Source organism: Leptonotus elevatus, chromosome 7 (genome assembly GCF_054856555.1).
Source record: "Leptonotus elevatus isolate MCC_2025b chromosome 7, RoL_Lele_1.0, whole genome shotgun sequence".
Classification (NCBI taxonomy): Eukaryota; Metazoa; Chordata; class Actinopteri; order Syngnathiformes; family Syngnathidae; genus Leptonotus; species Leptonotus elevatus.
Genome location: NC_141245.1, coordinates 2,127,020 through 2,152,109, shown reverse-complemented (window position 1 = coordinate 2,152,109; position 25,090 = coordinate 2,127,020). Strand labels below are relative to the sequence as shown.

The 25,090-nt window shown below is 38.9% G+C and overlaps 1 protein-coding gene across 2 annotated transcripts in view; it reads left to right on the top strand.

Annotated features, from left to right (window-relative positions):
* LOC147170363 (kinase suppressor of Ras 1-like) overlaps nt 1-23,054 on the top strand; it is a 31,752-nt gene extending 8,698 nt beyond the window's left edge. Inside the window, exons 2-19 of one of the 2 annotated variants that reach the window (XM_086081213.1) lie at nt 1,982-2,129; nt 6,201-6,555; nt 8,018-8,175; nt 8,271-8,337; nt 9,303-9,386; nt 9,459-9,520; nt 10,036-10,148; nt 10,222-10,387; nt 11,973-12,030; nt 12,099-12,153; nt 12,556-12,780; nt 13,106-13,302; nt 13,466-13,562; nt 14,247-14,380; nt 14,458-14,589; nt 15,639-15,774; nt 20,308-20,441; nt 21,649-23,054. In XM_086081213.1, coding sequence (XP_085937339.1) covers nt 1,982-2,129; nt 6,201-6,555; nt 8,018-8,175; nt 8,271-8,337; nt 9,303-9,386; nt 9,459-9,520; nt 10,036-10,148; nt 10,222-10,387; nt 11,973-12,030; nt 12,099-12,153; nt 12,556-12,780; nt 13,106-13,302; nt 13,466-13,562; nt 14,247-14,380; nt 14,458-14,589; nt 15,639-15,774; nt 20,308-20,430 — 2,310 coding nt within the window. In that variant the 3' untranslated portion in view covers nt 20,431-20,441; nt 21,649-23,054. Of the gene's footprint in view, nt 1-1,981; nt 2,130-6,200; nt 6,556-8,017; nt 8,176-8,270; nt 8,338-9,302; nt 9,387-9,458; nt 9,521-10,035; nt 10,149-10,221; nt 10,388-11,972; nt 12,031-12,098; nt 12,154-12,555; nt 12,781-13,105; nt 13,303-13,465; nt 13,563-14,246; nt 14,381-14,457; nt 14,590-15,638; nt 15,775-20,307 lie in introns of both variants that reach the window. The other variant, XM_086081212.1, reaches the window with a different exon arrangement.
* The last annotated feature ends 2,036 nt before the right edge of the window (nt 23,055-25,090 follow it).

Sequence of the window (25,090 nt, the reverse complement as noted above, 5' to 3'; positions counted from 1 at the left end):
GCAGACTGTTGTAAGAAGAGGGGATGCCTCACAGTGGTCAAAATGGCATTGTCACAACTTTTTTGAGATTTGTTGACACCATGGAATTTAAAATCAACATAGTTTTCCCTTCAAATCATAATTTTGACTTGTTCTCTATGTTCTATTCTGAATAAAATGTAAAAAATTTGGCACTTCCACATAATTGCATTCAGTTTTTATTCACAATTTGTAAAGTGTCCCAACTTTTTTGGAATTGGTTTTGTAATAAGCTTCGGCTTCATCCCGTCAGCCTTTTTTCTTTTCGGGTATAATTGTATGGGAAAAGTGAATGTTGTAAATTGTCTCTTATGATTGTCCGAAAGGAAAAATGAACAAATAAAAACAAACAAACAAACACACTTCTCCGTTTTTTTGTGTGCGTTTATATGGATGATTTTTTTGTTTTGTTTTTAACACAAACGAGACAGCGTGGACAGATTCGAAATATTCGGTTTAAAAAAAATACCCTGCTACATGTGTACAAAGCCTCAATTAAAAGCTGCCTTTGGCCCTTGCGGCCCAGTTACAAAACTGAAATTACTTTGCGGCCCACTAGAAGGCACTCGAAGCCCAATGGTTAAGAATCACTATGACATCACTTCTGTGTGACACACTTTCAAATGTCGTCATTCCAGTTAATATCAAAATAAACACATTTAAAATCCTCCCCAAAGACTCATGTATTCAATTAATTACTAAAGCGAAAGACATCTTCACTATAATTATAGTCAGGTTTGTAAACATAAAATGTAGTTTCAGTTAGTTGTCTTTTTTTATTTTTTTTACATTTTTATTTTATTTTATTTCGTTAACAAAATTGTTTTTTAAATTTTAGTTTGAGTTTTTTCTTTAATTTTCATTAACTAAAAAAACCATTGGTTAGGCATTAGAACTGAGCAAGGTTGTTACAGCTCTCAAAGGGGTCTACATGGGCTGGGCCCCCACTGTTTTGTAATAGGGGTGGGGGGGTGCCAGGGGACTTGGGGGCGGCTGGGGCTGGGTTGTGGTAGATGGCGGGGGTGGATGGGGGGGGGGTCGTGGGGGGAGCGGGGGCTGTGGACCGGTGGGGTGCCTGGCGGGCCTGCAGTGCCCCGTCCTGCTGCATTGGGTTGGGGGCGCGGGCCGTGTTGGGGTGGGGAAGGCTCCTGCTCCTGGGTTTGCTCTTCGGCCGGTGGCCCTGGCGGGGCCCGGGGGTCGTCCTTTGGCGCTGCCGCGGCCTGGGGGGCCCTGTGGTGTTGCGCTTGCTCTGTCCTGGCAGGGGTCGGCGGCTCCCCTCATTGGTGGAGATTTTCATGCATGCCAGATCCACCACACCAGCATCTATCGAAACTCAGACGCAATCTGCTTCTTCCTCAGGTCATTGAATCGGTGAAGGCTGGTGTCTGTGGATCTCACTCTGCTTCGTCTGTCCTTCCTTCCTTTCCACAGTCTCTCATTTGGTCTCTTGAGGTCTCCCTGATTTGTTGGAATTTAGATGTTTCTGGGGTTGGTGAAGAACTCTGGTTGGTGGCCCGGTGGGTGGTGTCTGGTCGGTGCTGGATTTCACCTTCCTTTGTTTTCTTTGGTCCTTCCTCGGGTCTCCTGACAACGGTGTTCGGTTTAGGTGAACGGTATGGGATTTTTTTTTTAATAGGTTTTTGGTGAACTAACGAATACACGCACGCACGCACACACGCACGCACGCACACATACTCACCCACATACTCACCCACATACTCACCCACATACAAAAAAAATAAAAAATAAAAAAAAGAGCAATGATGATGACATTACTGAATGAACAATACTGAGCTCTTTTAGAAAAAAAACAACAATAAGAAATCCAACCTCTTCTACCGTGTGGTTTTAAGGATGCCAACAGGGATTTGAGGGGCCTATTAAAAAAAACCACAGAAGCCCTTTTTGAACATTGTAAATTATTCTAATTTTCACCTAGTATGGCAAAATATGTGTCCCACAGGCTGCAGAAGAGAAGCTTTCAGTAGACAGCGTACTGCAGATGCCCAGCTCTGATGTGCAGGACACAATGAAGCGTCTGGGCTCCAACTCTGACGACCGCTTACGCCTCACTGCTGCCCTCTCCTGTCTAAAGAGTCCTACAGAAAAAGGTGAAACAACTGATACACTGATTGCTTATAGTAAATCGAGAGTCAGAACTACCAACTGTGCTGCATCATATTGTGTGCGAAACTATATATACTGTTGTCTTCTTTTTCTGGCTCACACATCAGAAGAACAACTTTTTGTGGGCTGAACAATTTTAGTAAAAGATTGAATTTCTATTTCTCTGTAATTGACGGTTTTCTTCAAATCAAGTACTCTAACGATGCACAGACACTAAAGAAGCTGTGTGAGAGAGGCAGTCCTTTTTCAAGGTTTTTAAAATGATTCGATAAAGCAAGCCCTACTACTTGCTGTCATACATCTATAAATATGCAATTATGTGTAATAGTCTATGTAAAAATACTTTTTTAAATCAAAAACGTATTAAATTTTGTACTAATGTACATGTTCTTTGTACATATAGTAAATGTAAGAGTTAAGGGTAAATGTTAAATTAAAAGGCATCTATGGTGGCCCATTTCGAGGAGAAAATGGTGGAATATTGTAACGGTTTATAAATATCTGTTTTTCCCATCTTTGTGTCTGGTCTTGTATTTGCCAAAACAGAGTACCGACAATGCCCAAGTTAAATTTTCATAAGGGATGTTTTGGCTCTTCTATGTTTAAAATCCACACCAATCGTCAGATGAAGGGGAATGTAATATGCTTGGAAAGTGAGTCAATATGTGGCGGAACTCAATGCGTGCGTGCATGAGCAAGTAAGTGCCTCAATATTAAGTGTTATTAGAGATTGTACGTTGTTTATATGCATTGCTGTTTTGTACAAGAGCACAATATTGTGTTTTTTTTTGGTATGAGCTCATTTTTTTACAATATTGTGACTTTTTTTTAATATCGCCAACCTTCCCACAATGTCGTGATAATTATCGTACCGTGAGCTTCATATCGTGATAATATCGTTTTGTGATGTTTGGATATTATTACATCCCTACTAAAAAAAACTAGCTACCAGAGGGTGCTAGATCTGCACAAATGGAAATCAACTTGACATTTTTTAACAGATGTGCTGCTTTTAATAACCTGGCATGACGACGACGATATTGTGGCAGTTTTAATATCGCGATATCACAATATCACCGTTATCGTTACATCCCTATTATATAGTTGCTCGAAACTACTGATTATCGCAACATTCTCTCTTCGTCCAAGGTGCAAGTCACAAAACATTTTGCTTTTGAAGTTACAAATTCAACTTTTTCTGCTTGTAAGTACAACTGCTAACAGCACAACAAGTTCCCAAGTTGTGTCAGTCCTTATTCAATGAAATGGGCACAAAAACAACATTCAGATTTAACCGCTCCATGAAATGAAACCCACTGTAACAAATGTTTAGCTGCTACTTACGGTGTTGTACAGGAAGCCGCACAAACAATTGCTTGTACAGAGCCCTTAGGAATAAGGTGCAATGCTTGCTTATCTTATTTGTTTATGAGACATCCATATGCTTTGTATTACGCCATCATAGATTTTCTTTAAACAAAATCCAGCGGTAGCCAATATCTTACCAGATTTGCCTTTCAATGACGCTACGTCACGGCTCCGGATCCTGCAGGCCAAGAAAGAGCAAATATGTCTGCATGTTTTAGTTGCCTTGATGTCTCAGACAGATAGCTCCCGCAAGCTATTATGAGCTTGCCTTAATACAACCAGTGTAACCAAAAAGCATTTGGATGCCATTTTTCTTGATAAACCATACTTGTTTTTCATCTGACAATTACAGGTGCCTTTTACAATTGTTTATGATTGAATAAACACTAGAAACAAAATAATTACATAATTATGAACACCTTAGACCGAAGGAACAAATCAATAGACCAGATTTTCACCACTGTAAACACAAGTCAGGAAAACACTTTTTGCAAAACAATACACACAGTGATTTGCAAAACACTGAACACACTTTTATACATTAGACACAGGAGCATTTCATAATGTCACTTCCTTGCAATTCCAAAGCACTGACTGACAAATGACTACACGCATGAGCCAGTTGATTAAACACATGCACATTAGCTGTTTCAACACATTTCCTTTATTGTTTTATTGTAGACAAACCGATCAGGTTTGAACACTACAAAAATGCAGCAGGTAAGTTCACCTGCTTTCAACCAAAATGTTATGAAGTCAGAGGAAGAAAAGTGAGTGTGATAGGGGGAATCGGTGGAAATGAGCAGGTCGAGAAAAACCTGAAATAGGAGAAGAACGTTCTCAAAGAAGAAGAGGACCACATTTGTCAAATAAAATTCTTGCAACACTAGTTGATAATGTCATCAGCCATGGATTGACGCGGAGGCTAGACTAAAAATCACACTGGCATCTGTCATAGGGACCTTCCAACAAGAAAAAAGGTTTTAAAAAAATGTCAATGAGGATATTGCCTACGGTGTTGATGAATTTCGCTGGTCAAATCCAACTGGCGATTTATTCAAGTTTACTCAGTTTTTGTTGTTGTTTTGTTTTGTTTTTACAATTTAATTTAATCTTACAGTGTTGGGACTTGCTTTGTTGTGATTGTCTGTATTGAGTTATTTTGGTTATATGAAGAGAAATAAATCCTATTTTCAATAGTGCGTAGCATTATTCTTGTGTTTGTTTACAGTTTTTTCCAATTGCTAAAACATGCATTGCACAATTATTGAAACTGACAAACAGAGAGCAAAACCTCTTCTCAAGTCTCCAAAACTCTAAACACATTTCCTGCTTTACACACATTTTGCAATTCAAAATGGCACTTTTGAAATGCACTGAACATGATTCTCTGCATGAGACACAATAATCGGACATAAGGTCACATGTTTGCCATTTTTTTTCTTTTCTTTTTTCTGAAAGAGCTCAGTATTGTTCATTCGGTAATCTTACCGATTCAACATGTCATCATCATTGCTCTCATCATTGTGTGTGTGTGTGCATATGTGCATGCGTGTGAGTTTGTACTCATTAATTCACCTGAAACCTATTAAAAACCCCATACCCTTCACCTAAACCGAATACTTCAGAATCCCGATAGTCGTGAAGGTGTCAGGAGACCCAAGGAGCGATCAAAGAAAAGAGAGAAAAGTTAAATCCAGCACCAACCAGACACCACCTACTACACACAGGGTTACAAACCCGAGTCTTTCACCTAACCCCAGAAGCATATAAATTCCAACAAATTAGGGAGACTTCAAGAGACCAAAAGAAAGACTAAAGAAAGGAAGGAGGTATAGATGAAGCAGAGTGAGATCCACAGACATCAGCCTCCACCGATTCAGCGACTAGAGGAAGAAGCAGATTGTATTTTTGGTAGATGTTGGTGTGGCGGATCTGGCATGCATGAAAAACCTGCACCAAAAAGGGGAGCCGTCGACCCCGGCCAGGACAGGGCAAGCACAACCTCCCGGGGCCCCCCAGGTCTCGGCAGCGCCAGGGCACAACGCCCGGGCCCCGCGGGGGCCACCGGCTGGAGGGAAAACCCAGGAGCCCGGTGCGCCCCCCACCCCAACAAGCAGAACGGGGCACGGCAAAAAAAAAAGTATTTTATTTATGTGAACAATCTGAAGAATGTTCTACAATTTGAACTATTTTAGTATTATGGCAAAGCATACTAAAGATGAGAGTGCTTTTCATTATGCCCAACAGTGTGTAGGTGATGAGACATAAATCTGGTAACATGAATGACCTGTGTGGCACTTGGTACAAAAGTTTGATTTTGGTAAAGCTATGTGTAGTTTTGGTTGCAGTGCTTCATTTTGGGGGATATGTAAGGGGTTTGTGGTTTTGTGAATTGTGTTAAGTATTTTGATAAAAACTTGCCAAGTTTGCAAAATTGTGTTTTAACAATTGAAAAAAACTGTAATCATTTGAAAATGTCTGTTTATGGTCCAGTATTATCCTAATGAGTACAAGCAGCATAGAAAATGGATCGATCGAGAATTAAATGACTCACAAAATTGCCATAAATGATATTGCATTATTTTGTATTTTAATTGAGCAATTATTAAATGTGATTGTAACTTTGAATAGGCACATGTGCTGTACTAACTTGTTTGTGTCTTTGTCTCTCTCTGACTGATTAGGCAGAGATGTGAGGCGTGATTCCCAACAGCACACTGATGGCCTTTCTGCCGTCACTCATGCCACCGAGCAGCAGCCGTCAGTTAGCCACAGCCGATCCATCTCCATATCCGTGGTTCCGTGTTCAGGTGACAGCCAACCTTACATACCTACTGAGGAAATGGTTGATGCCTTCTCGGTGGAGCCGAGCACTCCTTCCCGAATTCGGGCATCCAAGATTCAAAGCACCAAAACGGCCCATACATTGCCGCCTTCCCGTAAGCTTCTGCACCTCCTGCCTCTCTCTATTGGCCCAACACGAAGCAAGAGTCATGAGTCACAAGTGGTGAACCGCGCTGAGGAGCCTGCAAACCACAAGTGGGTTGGAGCATTGCACACTTTACTGCCCAACATTGTTGTGTACTTTCTGTCACAAGAAGGCACAGTTCACATTTCAATTAGCTATTTTAAACACACATTACATCTAGCTTAGTAATGATATTAGGGCAGGATATCCAAAGATTATGCCCAATAATTAGTTTCATAATAAATTAATTTCAATCGGAGTCTCTAAATGTTGAAATATATTTAAGTACATATTAAGCATGCAGGAGATTCTTTGCACATAATGTGCTGTTCATTAACAATGTACAAAAACATTCAAAGTCTATGAACATTTAACATCAGTGTTTAACATTAATGACATTTTAACGCATACACTTGTTTAGTTTAATTTGTTTAAGGAATAAGTCACATTTTGTCCCCTTATTTCGTTTTCCACACACCCTTTGGAAAAAAATATGAATTTGTTCCTCGTACTACTACTTTATTTACAGCCACATAATGTTGTTAAATCCCCCACTTCTAGGCTAAAAACGTTAGGGCATATATATACTAAGTGTTAAGTATTCTTCAAGCTGTTTTGTGTGTGATGTTTAAATACCTTATTTTGAAATCTATGCTTTTAATTTGGAAGGCCGCTCCGTACTTCTGTTTCCTGTTTCACATCTCCATTCGTCATTCAGCTCATGGATTTATTTTAAGCTTGTGCAAAACAACGTTAACTTATTGATGTCCGTCCTAAAACAATCTATCTAGCTAACATAAAAGTTATTTTAAACAGTCACTCACATCTCACGGGGAAACCAACATGACATTGCCAAAAAACATGTCATCTTGATTGGACTCTGGAAATTCTTCTTCTCCAGACTCTTAGAGAGGTGGATTACAACATTTTGTGGATATAGCGCCAGCTACTGTGCAGAAGGGACATAACAATTAGTAGACGCCTGACTGAAAAAAATTGCTGGCAGGCATTGCAAGACGTACAGCGCCACTGCGCCGGTGCCATGATATGTCAATCATTTAGCGTCTGCGGGTTTCAATCACATTTGAGGGATGGCCAGTGCCACTCCGGCCTCCCCTCTGGCTCCGCCAGTGGTGCAGTTTAAGATGATAATGAGAATAATTTGTTCAATTAATTTATTTCTACAATGATTCAGAGGGATTGTCCCACACAGTCGTCATATTTTTCATGCACCACACGTTTATAGAGCTCAGAAGCTGCACCCTGATCAAATGCACCAAAATCGTGTTCCACCACCTGTGCCACAACTTAGACCTGTTTTTCTACTAAATTCACAAACACGCTGAACTAGACTTGCCCTGGAATGAAAATGAAGATGTGCCTGTTTTTACAGTGAGTGCAGTCTGCTTTCTGTTACCAAATTGTCAGGCGCACCAAGGGCTCACCAGCGGTTCAAAACAATCACACTTTTTTTTTTCTTAGATTTTTGTCAACAGAAATAAGTAGTTTGTGAGCCCACTGTGTCTTTTGAAGGGCCAACAAGAAGAACAAGTTCCTGGCTTCTATCCAGCTCAACGGGAACAGTCTTGAAGATTCAAACCCGCGTTCACCGCTGCTGTCTGCCCGCACACACGGCCCTGTACCTGCCTCAGCGCCGTACACGATGACTGCTGCACCAACATCCCTGGACAGTAAATCCCGCAGTTATGACATGCAGGCATCCACTTGTATGACATGTTTCAGGTTTGAATGTTGAATTGACAGTGCACGCTGGTGTGTTTCACAGACCTCGCGGTGCACAGGAGTTCACCTCAGACGATGAGGCGAGATATTGGCTTGGCTGTTACACACAGGTTAGTACCACCTGCCTGCCATTCGGGGGTATTGCCAGGTAACACGACGCATCGAGAGCATTGGGAGGAAGCTTTGTGTATAACTTTGTTTGGCCAGTTAATAAAATAAGATTATTGACTCCAGATTAGAACACACAACCTCTGAACTGTGAGGCAGGCGTGCTAACTGGTTGGCCATTATATTCTCATAATTATCATAATTTCTACCCTGCATGCCATTTACAGTATGCAGAATATGAAAATATGAATTATATATTTTTTTTAATTTGCATTTTAAGATGAGAGCAGCAGAGAGGTTGGGCCTTTTTCGTTACAAGAAAATCTTTGCCTTCTCCAATGAATTATTTGTGTATCTACGTTTTTGGAATGTCTGCATTCAGTTTCATCCCAAAAACGTAAAAATGTTAAAAAAAATAATTTAAAAAAATGAAAAAATTGGACATAAATGTTTTTCACATAGCAGCGACGTTATGCTTGTCATTATTATTTTATTATTGGGTGTCTTTTATGTTTTCATAAGCTCAATTTTGTTGCATCTGCGCCATGGAACGTGACAATAAAGGCTTTCTATTCTATTTTGTGATTCTTTTCATGCTCTATAAACAAAGTGGAATTGAACGTATCAAAATAAGCCGTGCATGACCTGCATGTAATGCGAAACAGCAAGTACATGTTCATGCTCATAAATCAGATATGTGTAATTTAGATAATTTGAATAATTACGAAAGCCATATGTTACGGTGGCTTGACATTATTTCAGCAACTGTGAGTATATTTGAAAGAGTTTGATGGTATCGCTATGTGTTAGACTAGTGACCGGAAGTTAGCACGCCTCCTTACCCTAAATGAGGAAATGATGCATGCATGGAGTCCATTGACTGGTGATCCAGTGAAGCAGTGTGGACAGCATATGTGTGTTTTTCAAGACAAAATGTCTTTCTTCATTTCCTTTTCTGTTCTTTCAGGTTTTCAACAAAATCATGGCTCTCTCAGATATGTCAAGTGTGTGGCAAGAACATGATTTTTGGTGTAAAGTGTAAACACTGCAAGTAAGGCACCTCAGTATTCAATCTCTTTAAGTATGATGATTTTGTCACATATTTTCATTTTTCTCTCTACAGATTAAAATGCCACAACAAATGTACCAAAGATGCTCCGTCTTGTCGGATATCATTTCTCACATGTAAGCAATGATCACGATCAGGGAAATACATTCACTTCTTAAACTTACAATTTGCCAGTACAAAAAAACCAAAACATGCTCAATACACAGGGTTGGGAGGGTTACTTTTAAAATGTATTCCGTTACAGTTACAAGTTACCTGCTAAAAAAATGTGTTAGTTACTCTCTAGCTCTCTCTCTTTCTTGCCCGCTCTCTCTCTCTTGCTCTCTCTTTCTCGCTCGCTCTCATTGTAGGATTATCAAAATAATCCCAATTTTTAATAAATGTACCTGTAATCTGATTACATGTTTTTTCCTGTAACTGTAACAGAATACAGTTTAAAAAATGTTTTAATCTAATTACGTAACGGGGGTACATGTTTTTTTATTACTCCTCAAGCCTGTCCATACGTCACAATGTATGGAACATCTGCTGCAACGTCAGTTGAATTTGTGACATGATTGAGGATAGGTTAAGTTTGAGTTACAATGCAAGCTGAACATTCATAATGTCAATGTTTTGATTTGATTTGTAGTACCAAAGATGCGGAGGGCAGAATCGGTGCCATCTGATATCAATAATCGTATTGATCACAAAGCAAGGATCCCACTGCAGTTTGGCACGTTACCAAAGGCATTAACAAAAAGGGTATGTACAAGTTTTGCTGCACTAGAATTTCTGATCTTCCATCCATCCATCCTTCTACATCCATTTCACACAGGAGCGTCCTGTGCAGGTGGATTCCAGTAGTAATCCATCATCAGCCACCTCCTCTACACCTTCCTCTCCAGCACGTTCCCAACTGAGCAACCCACCCAGTGTCAGTGCCACGCCGCCACTCAACACATCTCCACACGGTGCCCATGATGACAACTTCCACTTCCCAGGTCAGCCCACTGTGGACGCATTCATTCACAAAACATGCCTAAAGCTAATCTTTCACATATATATATATATATATATGTAATATTTCTCTCTTGTCCATTTTGTATACCTTTTTACATGCATTAGCATGTGAAGGTAATTGTTCTGATAAGAGTTTGTGGCTCATGATCAAATTTTTTCTTCTTCTTTGTACTATGCAGTGCTGTGTTTACCTTTCTGTATCACAATGAGATGGTTGTCAAGAAATTACAGTGCAAACAGTAAAAGTGAAATGTGAATTTTGCTCTGTGTTTGAGAGATGGACTAAGGATTTTGAGAAATAAATTGCCTTTTGCAGGAAAGCCAGGATGTTTTGCAAATTTCAATTCTGATCTGACAAATGTACCAAAATGATCATATTTTTGAGGCAGAATAGGCCATGTTTGTGTAAGCACATTAATTGGCTTCACCCTAAAAACAGATTGGTCAAATTTACAATAACAAAAAAGGTTAAATTTGACCAATCTAGCTGGTAGTTATGTGTCTGTTTGGTTAAAACAAAAGAATGGTCGGTGTTTTCAACCAATATATATTGGTGATTGGGCCAACCCATACAAATTGGTCATTCTGACCAAGATATTGGTTAATATGTGTTTGAGGCTGACATTTTTGGGGGAATCCCGTGACAAAAAAAACATACCACTGATTGTCACAGCCAATTAAGTGGGGCGAAATTTGTTCTCCGCATTTGACCCATCCTCTGAGGGAGCGATGAGCAGCAGCAAGGGCCGCACTCAGGAATCATTTAGTGATCTAACCCCCCAATTCCAACCTATAATGCTCAGTGTCAAGCAGGGAGGCAAATGGGTCCCATTTTTATAGTCTTTGGTATGACCCAGCGAGGGATCGAACCCACAACCTACCAGTCTCAGGTTAAACACTCTACCACTAGGCCACCTCATGATCTATCTACACACACACATTTCCATTTTGAAACACTATATTTATATATTGTAATCACAATAATTAATAAATACATTTAGAATACGATAAATTGATACAATAAATATATTTCCAATGGATCTATCTAGACATACTTTGTATTGTAACTAATTTAATTGGTTGTTTGGCTAACCAATAAAATTGGTATGCCCGTAACCACCCAAAATGGTCAATGTCTGACCAAAATATTGGTTAATCAAGCCAATATGAGCTTAACCTACTAGAATGGTAGTTTTTTTTTTAAGCAATCCATCTTTTAGAGTGTTGTTTTTAGCTCCTGTCTGTCTTCGTCTGCCACAGACGGTAGAAGCGCACTCAAAACCTTCCTTTTTTTTTATTAAAATTAATTTCCTGGTTGATTTATGGGGATTCATCTGTGTGACTGACCTTTTTTTTTGAAAATATCTCATGGTATAATGTGGAGACCCACAGCTATTAAGCAAGGCAGCCAATATACGCTATGTTCATATTTGTTTATATGGCTAAATTTAGCTGTTGCAGCTTTTAATCAGGTGCGCTTTGCAGTCCAGAAATTACTATAATTATGAGCTATATCAGAGAAATAAAGAAGTATTCTAAAGTTATTCCTGTTGCTCCCGCCAACAGACATTCCTGATTCCAAAAATACTGACAGTCAACAATCTGACAGCTCCAACGACTCTGGGTAAAACTCTACAGCGGAATTTGTGTGCTTTATAAATGACTGTTTTAATGAATGAATCCTTTTCTTAGAGTATCACAGACAGCCATTACTGAGACGCAAGTAAAAGCACCTGAGCAAGACCAGGTTTGTACAGGCAGACTTTGAACTCACAATCAAATGCTCCTTTTAAACCTTGTGCAAGTTGTTCACAGTCAAACATACAATTTGATGTAATACTGGAGGCAGAGTGTGCGCAACATATTGGAGTCCAAAAGCACTTCACGTGCTGCATGTTCAGGTTACAAAGTTCAATAACACAGGACACTCAAACAGAAACCATTGACAAACTGAATGTACATTAAATTTACGTGAAGCAAAGTGTTGTAGTCCTGTTTTAAAATGATATATTGAGTTTACTTCTCTTCCATTGAAGCCAGATTAGATTCAATTCGATGTATTGGTCCCCATGGTGAAATTCATCTTCGCTGACTATATTCACTATTCACTTTTATCTTAATGAATTTCACACTGTTCTTAAATGATCAGAAAGCAGAGGAGGATCATCCAGGTGGGGATGCCAAAGGCAAAAACTTCTCTAAAGAGGACTTTGATGAAGACGGGCTGGAAGAACTGCCCTCTTCTAGCTGTCGCCGTAGCACCGTTGGCCGCTGGAGGGCAGGCATCAACCGTAAAGCCAGTCAGACCAGCGTCTACCTGCAGGAATGGGACATCCCATATGAGGAGCTGCAGCTTGGAGAGCTTGTAGGAAAGGTGAAGAAATCGATACTCTTTACTTGAATTTAAAGTAAAAAGTGGCACGCAGGGATGCAAAAGATTAATCTGCTCAACACACATTTTGGTGCCATGAAAGTTTGAATGGTCTTATGGTATTTTGATGTGGCTGAATTTTTTTTTTAATTGGCTCTAATTTTGAGATAATCCATTGTTGTTTTTTTAAGTGCTAAAAAAATACACACATTTCGATTGGTACTCTCTTTATGTTACAACTTTGATGAGGCTGTATATATATTTTAAATCTTGTCCATCCATAAAGTATTCTTTCATTTTTGATGCAATATTGTGAATGACTCTTCAGGGTCGTTGGGGGAAAGTGTTCAGGGGTCGCTGGCACGGCGAGGTAGCCATTCGCCTTGTGGAGGTCGACGGCAATAACCAGGAGCATCTAAAGCTTTTTAAGAAGGAGGTGATGAACTACAGGCAAACCAGACATGAAAACGTCATCCTGTTCATGGGCGCCTGCATGGCACCGCCCCACCTTGCTATTGTCACCAGGTAGAACTCACTGAGGTGGTTTACATTTGATTTTGTCTTAAGCCTATACACAAACACACACACACACACACACACACACACACACCCCCCCACACACACACACAACAAGTTATCATTTCTGAGTGGAACATTTCTTTGACAATTCTGCTCGTTTGCTTTGCAGTTTCTGTAAAGGGGTGCCTTTATACTCTTTTGTTAGAGAAAGGGGTCATTTGCTGGATATAAATAACACCAGACAGATTGCACAAGAAATTGTAAAGGTAAGAAGCATCCATACAGAATGGATAGTGACAAACCCCAATTCCAATGACGTTGGGAAATTGTGCAAAATGGAAATAAAAACAGAATACAATGATTTGCAAATCCTTTTCAACTTAAATATACCTACTTTCATTTTAATACATCATAAAGACAAGATATTTAATGTTCAAACTTATTAATATTATTATTTCATCATCATGGGATTACAATTTTAATGGGGTTTCAATCGTTTTTTATCATCACCCACTGCCTTGGGACCAACCGATGTCTCATGCCAAGGTTTGGTCAAAAGTTGACAGCCCTGGCTGATGTAACGTCACGTGGAGGTAAACATGACACTGTTTTAGCTTAAGTAGAAGGAATTGCAGACATCGTATTCAAAATGAGCTTTTGCAAAAACAAAAAAAAGTGTATGAGCTTGAACATTATGTATTCAATTGAATATACTGTAGATTGATCATCATTTGTAATCATTTGCAAATCATTGTATTCTGTTTTTATTTATATTTTACACAATGTCCCAAGTTAATTGGAATCGGGGCTTGTATGAAGTAAATATATAAGATTGAATTTAAACATAAGATTGTGGAGTTTTTTTGTTTGTTTGTTTTCTTCGAAAATGAGGCCGACATTTGAGAGTCTCAAACTGTTATGCATTATTTCTATATTTATCTCTCCCAAAGGGAATGGGCTATCTGCATGCCAAAGGCATCGTTCACACAGATCTAAAGTCGAAGAATGTTTTCTATGATTCCAAGAGAGTAGTTATAACAGATTTTGGTCTGTTTGGAATGGCCGGTGTAGTACAAGAAGGCAGGTAAGATGAAACTCTTGAAACCAATGTGTACAGTTTGTGTCTCTGCTATTATCGATATCCTTTGTTTGTGTGAATAGAAGAAAGAGTGTGTTGATGATACCCCGAGGGTGGATCAATTACCTGTCACCGGAGATTGTTCGCATGATGAGTCCAGAGGTTGCTGAAGACCGGCTGCCTTTCTCGAAAGCTGCTGATGTTTATGCTTTTGGGTATTGAATGTTGTCAATTTGTTACAAATTTTTACATAAAAAGCGAGACCTGTGTTAATAGTAGAGCTGTCAAGCGATTACATTTTTTATTCAGATTAATCACATCTTAGAATTTTAATTAATCAAGATTAATAGCTTAATTAAAAAAAGCTTTTTTTTTTAATCAACATTTTTGGGCCGCCAAATTTAAAGAGCACCTGTGTTGATTATTTCAACGTGTAATGTTATGAGGACATCTTCACAAAATAATTATCCACTGCACACGCTCATCCTCCTCTTTTTCTAATCAGTTAATTACTTACATGGTTTAAAATGGGGGGAAAATGACCCCAATAGTTTAACATAAACAAATATTCTGAATGTCATACACATTGTGTATTGCTCAAACACAGTCTGTGCTACCTTTAACATAACCATCCGCTGTCCGCTAAAGCAGTGGTTCACAACCCTGGTCCTTGAGTACCCCCTATCCAGCCTGTTTTCCATGTCTCCCTCAGCTAACACAGTTTATGATCTTTATTAGGCTTCGTGCAGAGCTTTCTGATTAGCTGATATTTGAAACACCTGTGTTGGCTGTGGGAGACATGGAAAACAGGCTGGATAGGGGTACTCAAGAACCGCGATTGAGAAACACTGAGTAAAGGATCATCTTGGTCAAAATTAAAAGTGTGATTAATCTACCTCATTACATGATTAATGCGATATTTTTTTGTGACTAATTAACACTTTGGCAGCACTAGTTAACAGCAACATTTTCAGTATTCTAAATGTTTGTGACGAATGCAGATTCGTTCTGAGCCTGAAAGCAAATCCACAATTACAAATACGGTATCTTTTCTTGAGATTAACATTTCTGCACAATTTCAGATTGGTTAAACTGCATAACATATTGCACACATCAGCCATGTGTCTAAATCAAGCATTCTATTAAAATCCACACAATGATTATTCTCGGCTTAAAACAAGGAGGCCAGGACAGTCCTTTTTCTATAGATTACACAGACATTTTTGTTGTTATTTGATTTGTCTTGATAATGTCTTCTTTTCAGTACAATCTGGTATGAGCTGCAATTTAGAGATTGGCCAATCACCAAACATCCCGTGGAAGCTAAAATTTGGCTGGTGGGTAGCAGTGAGGGCATAAAGAAGGTGCTGGAAGATGCCAACCTGGGCAAGGAAGTTGCGGTAAGTCTATAGCTTAAACTGGAAAAAGATGACGTTGTTTTAGAATAGAGTTTTAGTGATATTTTTCTTTCTGCTTGTATACAGCTGTATTTGAGTCTCTACACAAGCAAAACAAAGCTGCCTATTTCTGAAAATGTGTCAGTAAGCAAGCCGTTAATTTATAAATTTACATACTGTAATAGCGCCCCCACTTGCTTGGAAGCTAGGTGAGGTGAACACTACGTCAAAGCCAACAGCTAAGCAGAGCTTCATTGTTAGCAGATTAGCTTTAAAGGTGTATTAAAGGATTTTCTTGAAAAGAAGAAGCCAAACGTCCCTTTGTCTCTTTTAAAAAAATGCGCATGTGTCCGAGGGAAACGCCTATCAAATGTCGGGAACAAGTAAGCTCATCTTCATTTTCATCAGTCTCTGCAGCCGGCTTTGCTTCATAGACGGATGTCCTCTTGCGGCTCTCAGCCATTTTCATAGTCGGCCTATGCAAGGAATCGGTGGAGCTACAACGATGAATGGCTGAGCGGTTACATGCTACAAACCCTCCAAGTGCATGCACAGCTAGGAATGAGCATGCACGGCGTCATTACGTCAGATTGATTGACAGGATCAAGAACCAATCGTTAAGATGATCCACCCGGAAAACGCAGTGAAAAAAGATCCTTGAATACACCTTTAAGTAACATTATTATCAGCATTAGCCTTCTGTTAATTGACATCTATTCAACTGTTCGATGAAGTTGAGGCAATATGCACTTTCTTAAGGGTGTGCTCACATTGAAAATATGAGACACTAGAATGTTGGGCATTACATGGACCAAACAGACTAATGTGACTAATGACATCCCGATTTAAAGGGGAAGTCAACCTTAAACATTTCTTGACAATAATATGTTATATGTGACCTCACTAGTCTAAACATGACATTCTGATTAAAATTACATTTGTGGAATATGAGTTATACAGAAAAATCCAGCCGTTTTTATCCATCTCAATTTTGCCACTTGCTGTCGACTGAAGATGACATCACAGTTGCTCAGGACTCACCTCTGATAACTAATGCAATTCTAACAGAATATTGTATTTAGACTAGTGGGGCTGCATATTGTTGTCAAGAAATGTTTTGGGGTTAACTTCCCCTTTAACATAGACAATCCCGGCCAGGTTCAAGACTTGTGTCCCGAGTCCGTCAGCTTTTGCCAGTCCCATTGTTTTGTCTTACTCTTACAGGTGCTATCCCGGCGTCTCGTTTTTCTTTTCTTTTCGGCAAGCCAGTTGTGTGCGCCATGTGTATGTCGATCACACAATAAGTCATAGCGATTCATACAATAGTACGATACACCAATTAAAAAGAAACAGTTAAATTCTATCCTATTTACTTTCACAGTCATGTTTGCGAACTACTTTCTGCTTCTGTGTCTAACAATCATGGGAAATGTAGTCAGACTAGTGTTGCACGGGATACCGGTACCAGTACCGTACCTTAATGTTTTGCCGTCAAAAACGGCTCGGTATAATTTTTTCTTAGTACCGGTACTTAAAAAAATTAATACAAGACAGCCCGCCAACTGTTTTAAAGGCAGGTACACATACACGCATGGCCGCCTGTCTACCAATATGCGGAAAACGCCTTAAGTAAGCGACACGCCTCTTTCAGTGTGTTGGCGTCCACTCATCGTTGAGAAGTATGACGCGCTAATTAAGGCTCCACGGGAGTGCACAAGCAGAGTGGAAGCCACGCGACAGCATTGGCATTGCCTACGCATGTTTTCAATAAGCACATGAAGAACACACGTGTGGTATTCAATTTTCAGTTTTAGAAACGTTTTGTAACAAGAGCAAATGTTTTTCACGGAGAAGCAGAAGAAAAAGCAGCAATCATTCCTGCAGTGAACTCAAGGTGCGTTCAAGAACAGGCACACAGTAGGAAATCACAGTTATGCATAGAAAAAGCTCAGACGACTGACAGAGCAACAGACACAGGTTGTGACGCATTTTTGACACTTCCCTTAAAAATAAGTGGAGCGTGAATTATTTTGTTCCCAGTTTGTAGTATTTGATTACGCATTCGGCTAATTGGGAGCAGAATGGAGAAGAGCAGAGACATGCACGCACACTCAAGCAACGTTACGTTGAGTCATTGGAGTGCCACTGTATTGCCAATATTTAAAACAGAGGACATCAAATGCAGTCAAATACAGTACTTCAAAAATATGGCAAGCAATGTGAAAGCACTTACAGTATAAACATAAATACTATATATACAGTATATACATAAATTAACATATATACATCCCAATATTTTGAATTAATAATAAATAAAAACTAGAAAAATTTCCGCGGAAATTTTGAATGGGCCTGCTGACTCTTGCAAGGTGGAAAGACGCAATACTTGTAGCAATAGTAGTAGTAGTATAGTAGTAGCAAGTACTTGTAGTAGTCGCAAGTACTACTACTAGTAGTAGTAGTAGTAGTAGTATTAGTAGTACTTGTAGTTGTAGTAATTTTAGTAGCAGTCAAATGGCCAAGATGGCCGCCGACCCAGGTGGCGAGGGGGAGAGAGTCCTTGGCGTACCTAATCAATTGGCCAAGATGGCCGCCGCCCTGGGCGAGCGGAGTGGCGAGAATCCTGGGCGTACCTAATTAATTGGCCAAGATGGCCGCCGACCTGGGTGGGCGAGGGGGAGAGAGTCCTTGGTTTACCTAATTAATTGGCCAAGATGGCCACCGCCCTGAGCGAGCGGAGTGGCGAGAATCCTGGGCGTACCTAATCAATTGGCCAAGATGGCCGCCCGTACATAGGCCAAGCCTTGAGTACACCAAGAAGAAAAGGGGGTGAGTTGAGCTCAAAAGTAAGAGAGATGATTGGCTGAGGCAGTTGCTATGCAGAAGTGAGAGACCAGGCAGTATAGCTAAAAAATCACTATTTAAAAAAGAAAGCACATACTGTACTCACTCTGGTTTGGCACTTGACTCAGGGTGTGTTCAATGATCCTTCAAACATTCAGAACCAGCGATTAAATATGTTATAAATGGTTCCTGGTGAGAATCTATTGTAAAACATATTTGATATTCAGCGAAACTATAGTATCCTGTTTTTTAATTTAGAATATCTGGTCACCCTACATTAGACAGTAGCTGAACGACATATATGATTGGGTGGAACAGCGGCTGACTGGTTAGCCACATGTTCCTCAAAGTTCAGAGGTCGTTGGTTCGTATCCAGGATCTGGTCTTTCAGCAGAGGTGGCAAATTCAGGTCCAGAAAGTAGTAACCCTGCCACAGTTTGGCTCTAGCACCAAGTACTAGCTAGCAAGCTCTCTAGCTCCTAGCACAAGGGGCTAAAGCCAAACTGTGGCAGGGTTTTTACTTTATGGACCTGGATTTGCCACCTCTGACTTTCAAGAATTTGCATGTGTGTGCACTGAGTGGTGTCGTCGTTTTCGTTCAGTGCCAAGGAATGTGATGGAAATGACTCCGCTTTTTTGTTTAGCTGGCTTATTAATTCTTTATCAATTAGCTCAACTTGGCGAGTCACAGTCCTGCATTATAAAGCTAATCTTTTCAAATGTGTTCTTGCTCTGCAATACCTGATGTCGTGTATGGAGGACCAAAACTGCTAAAATCAAAAATAAATGAATAAAAGTGAAAATAAAAATGGATAAATATCAATGGAAATAAAAAATATATATCAATAAATAAATAAATAAAAGTCAAGATAAATACTAACATAAAAACCGAGATTCAAAAAAAAAATTAAAATTAAAATAAATGTCAAAATAAATAAATAAAATAAATATATAAATTGAATTAAACATCAATCAATAAATAAAAACGCTCTGCTCTCCAATTTTTTTTTCATGCTGCAGACCCTCTGTCAGTTTAAAATGTTATTCAAATGAGGGGGCGGTACTAAGCGTGTCTTGGGTTGGGCCCCCTCATTTGAATTTGAACATTTCGATTTGACAGCGTCTGCAGCATGAAATAAATAAATGTGAAAGCAGAGCGTTTTTATTTATTGTTTGATATTTAATTATATTTATATATTTATTTTTGTATTTATTTCAACATTTATTTTTATATTTATTTCAACATTTATTTTTATATTTATTTTTATTTTTGAATCTATTTTTTATTTACAGTTTTGGTCCTCCATAGTCGTGAGCATGCACTCTTTGAGGCTCTATAGGGACCTTGAGCTGCCAAAGGCACTTCCTCTAATACACTGAATCTAATTTTTAAGATACAGTAATTGATTTATCATTATCTGTTTGGTAATAATCCAGTGTGGTGACAGATAGAGATAAATATGTTTATAATCCTGCCCTTAAATGGACATTATTGACCCTCCAGCTCAAATGTAGATCAAAGAAAACTCTTCAAAATTGTTTCGCAATTGGGATCCAGTTCATGATACTTGTCATGTCACGGTGATTGCTTCATGCTGACGCAAACAGCCATAGTTGAGTGGGTGAAAGGTCCGTGTATCTATCAATTTGAAACAACTAATGTTGGCATGTATCAAATATTTGCCACAACAGGAGATCCTTTCTGCTTGCTGGTCTTTTGAAAGAGACGACAGGCCCACCTTCACCCAGCTGGCTGGTATGTTGGACAGGCTGCCGAAATTGAACCGCCGGCTGTCCCACCCTGGACACTTCTAGAAGTACCCTGAGTATGTATCATAGAAAATGGGAGCCCAACCAACAGTCAACAACTTCACTCACAGTGATCGATCAAAAGGGAGTTTGAAATAGGAGGACGTGAACTGCCACAGGGATAATGTGATTTTGTAAATCAGAATGATGATGAAGCTGTATTGCAATGTACTGTATTAATAATGTACAGGAAGTGACTCTTTTTTTTTTACTGTGACTGCTAAGGTTGTGCCTTTCAGAAGTTAGAATTCTCCCTGCTATGGTATTCATGATTTACAATCCCAATATTTCTCGTCATTAATTTTACTGTATATACCTCTGTTTAACACTTCCCTTTGTTTACTGTACTGTATATATTCTCTCGTTTCCTCTCATGGGGTAGCGCATAGATTCATCAGCATCACCTTCCTATCTGACAATCAACATAAAACTGTTTATATTAGGGATGGGCAACTTTCATAATGGAGCGGGCTACAATTTATCATTCGCGCTACTCCACAACAAAATCGGCAGTGTTAGATTTACACTAAGCGTGTTAAATCCCCCCCCCCCACCCCAGAGCAAAATTATATAACAATTTAAAACTATAGTGGATTTTGTAAAAAAATAAATAAAATAAAAATAACAAAAAAAACATTTTTTTTCCCCACAAAATGCATTTTCTAGGAAAAAGGGGGTTAAACAATTATATTGTTATTACTGTTGATACGTAATAAAGACCACCTCTAAAATAAATGTCTAACATCAAATAAATAGTTCCATTTCTTTTGAAAACACACATCTTTAACATCTTGACATTAGTAACATGAAATTTACATTGTTTCAGAAATTCAATTCAATATAACATTATGCCCATAAAGAATTTTTGTGTGTGCTTTTTTTATGTGCAGTTGGTTACTCTATTATCTTGGTATCCAAGAGTCCTTTGAAAGACTGTCAATACAGTTAATGGAAAAAATAACAATATACATCTAGATCAGCTGTCAGAATATCTACAGCAGCGTGTAAATTGATTTTCCCCTTAAAGGTGCTTTGTCACTTTTTTATACGTGACTGCCACCTCTGGCCTAAAATGTAACTGCACTCTGTTAAATTGTGAGAGTACGTGCACTGGAATAAACTCTTCCACCCAACCACACCCACGCACATTCACCGTTTTTTTTTAAGTCTGAGCTGGAGTTTGGGCGGTGCTCAAAGTCAACCTCTTGTTTTGTTTTGTTTCAGTTTCGATCCCAATTGTGTTGAATGCTAACACTAAATGTCCACGGTGACGAGCATGATGTCAGCCTCCACCCCTCCCCATCCCCAAGAAACTGGAGTGTTCGCCCCGGGAAGATACAGGCTGATAGGTGCAGTCTGGGGCATAGTTGGAGCATGCAGGATGTAGAAAAATCTGTTTATAATAATATGTACAATACATTTAAAATGTAATAAAAATTAAGATGTCACACCATCTGCAATTCAAAATCTGATCTTTTATGTCTTTACCTGATTAGTAGCTCCTCGTGTAACCTGCCATTGATTCTTCTTTTTCCCTCACCACAATTGGACAGTTTCCTCTTTTAAATATCACGCTCAGAGGCTGCTGGATTCAGCTTATTGGCTTTAGTTCCTCTTCCATTGTTGGCTTAAGTAGGGCTAATGACATTGAAGTTGATGGTTGGCATGGCTAACAGTGTATATGTACATATGTATATACAAAGAAAAGCTGAGCTGCTGTTTAAATATATTTATTATTCCAATTTGATTTTCAAAATACCTTAAAGAGGACATATTATGGAAAATTGATGTTTCATTTGCTTGTGTGCAAATGGGGTATCCGTCTTTGTCAGTGTGTCCACTTGTCCGCTACATGCACCACAAACACAGATAGATACCCATACTTAATTGACAAATACAATTCGGCTCTTGACATCTATGACATTTTGTTAGAATTGGGTGGAATCCTCACATGTCTAAATGATTGCTTTCAGGAAGCTAAAACATAAATAAATTGTTGAGCCATTAACAATGAATCGTCAAAGAGCCAGGCATTTTCAACACTTTAGACTAACACAAATTTGTAAAAAAAAAATAAAATAAGATAAATAATAATAATAATGATAAAAAAAATAATAAGAGACCCACGTGGCGACCCACTAGTAGTATCGATTTGTAATATGAAAATGACCACATTTGGACATTAGAGGTTTATGCCCGACAGTAACAATTTGTTGACCTAGTCATTTTTTGGAAAAAGAGTCACTAGAGGGGTTGGCATTCTTGGTAAATATAGCAAAAAAAGTTGCCAACACTGTCACACAGTAGAATCGCTTACTTACGTGAGACTAGACTGCCTCTAAAACGTGTATTTATGCTAAAAGCAGGGGATGAAAGTGTGCCTAATTTCTCCATCCTTGGGATTATTTTTTTTTTTTAATGAAAGCATTAAGTTATTCGGAAACCTGGGTACAGTTTTTAATTGCGAAAAAAAAATGCATGTATATCTATTTTAAAGTATGTTTTGAGATGTACTGTATGTTTGTTTTTTGCGTTTTGGGGAGATGGGGATTTACAGAGGATTTGTGCAAAATGTCATGACCTTTTGTATTAATAATTGAATACATTAAAGTTGATCTTTGGACTCAGAAGCTTCTCTTAAGCTTATTACTGCAAATGTGCATCCAGCTAGTTAAACATTAGTTTAAGCTCCAGCTTCCCAAAGAGGAAGCCCACAATTAAACAGATGGAAAGGCTGATTTTTTAGTTTGTGTTCTATTGTCAAATTTAAGATTAATCTGGAATAATGCCACCAGACAGGCCTGGTCTGGCCCATTGGTAGGACTGGGAACTTTCCTGGTGGGCCGCCTGGTGTACATATACAACAAGATGAAATAAAATTTTAGCTGCAACAGCATTTTCGTTCTACCAGTACTCAATTTCAAAACAAGATTAAATTCAAAAAGGGTAAATGGTAAATAGACTGCTTTTTATATAGTGTCGGAAGAAGTAAAACGACTTGTATTGTCACACTCTTATTCCTTGTCAAAATGTAGCACTTAAATTCTCCTTGAAGCATTGATGAGGTTATAGCAAATAATCAGTGTTGGGAAAGTTCATTTTCTATACGAATCCTCATTGCAGCTGTTCCATAGTGTAACTCCTTTCACTGTCTGAGACACAGCAAATCTTCATATGAATTCTAACTGGTTGGTTTTTTTTTACACATAAAAAAGAGATGATGTTTGTTTTCTCTCAGTTGAAAAAACCTTTGGAGGCTATTTGGTAACTGCTGCCCAACCCAGCAAAAATTGGTTGAAAAGACGTTGAAAAGACGTCACTGGTGTCCGTCCAAAAGACGTCTAAATTTGGTTGAAAAGTGAACCAAAAAGTCTAAATTTGGTTGTTAGGACATCCCTAAATGATTAATTAATCGTAATTATTACAATTTAATAAAATATTCGATCACAAAGTCAAAGCCGTTTGAGTAGCTACTAAAGCTATTTTGTTTATTACATTTTTTCATGTAAATGTAAATGGTGTATTGTAGCTCCTCTCCCGGGACTACTGGAGTAATGCTAATATGTTAAATAAATCAACCAGCCAACAACAACAACTCTCAACAACAACAAGCCTCCTCTTCGTCCAAGTCTTCTCCACTTCGTCGACGGGATCAGACGATCTCTGCCGGGTCAATATTTTGAAGCAGATGTAATGCCTCTACTGTTTATTTTATTTTATTTCTTATTTTATTTTTATGTCAGCACATGGTGACATTTCTCTTAATACCTTGCTGAAAAGTGGTTGCTTTGGAAATCCAACAGCGTTGTCAGCGGTGCAAGAATGACTCATATAAATATTTTCATGTTTTTAATACAATAAAATGGCAGAATTGGAATAATATACATACAGGCACATGAAAAGTCAAAACGCCAAAAAGACAGAAACGTTAGATAATTTTGTAAACAGAGTAACAACACATCAAAGTTTAAGCATCAAAATACAGCTCTGTTGTTAACAAACGGCGCCCCTGTGTGGTCGACAGCTACAGTTATCCCTGCAAATGTTAACAAGTTACAACAAACTGTCTCCGGTGGTCAGCATAAGAGAAAAAAAACAAGGCAGAGTTCTAACCTGTCTATGTGGGCACACAGCAGTAATCACTCGGCGTACTGTTATCTCTCCTCTTCTTCGATGCCTTGACAAATGCACGCAACCACACTCATTAAAAAATATATACGAAAAAATACTCCAAAATGCTGACAACTGGTCGAGGTTCTCTGAAGAAAAACGAACGGCGATGGCATTACCGGAAAAGGCGGTGCGTTAAGAGATTTTCCGGGAAATACGTCACAGTTATTTGTGCAAGAGTCCATTATCAATCTTGCTGGGCTCCAGGTGGCGGAGTGGAACCGTTACTTACCTACGATGCAGCTTGCCGTGGGTTCGCTTCCCCGCCTGGTAGACTATGTTTGTCTGTGTGCATGATTGTGAGTGGGGAAAAAAATAAAAATAAAAATAAATCTGACTGGGCTCCAGGTGGCGGAGTGGAACCGTCTCTTGCCTTTGATGCAGTTTGCCGTGGGTTCGCTTCCCCACCTGGGAGACCATGTTCGTGTGAGTGGGGAAAAAAATAAAAATAATTCTTAATATCAATCTGGCTACTCTGGGTGGTGTAGTGGTTACC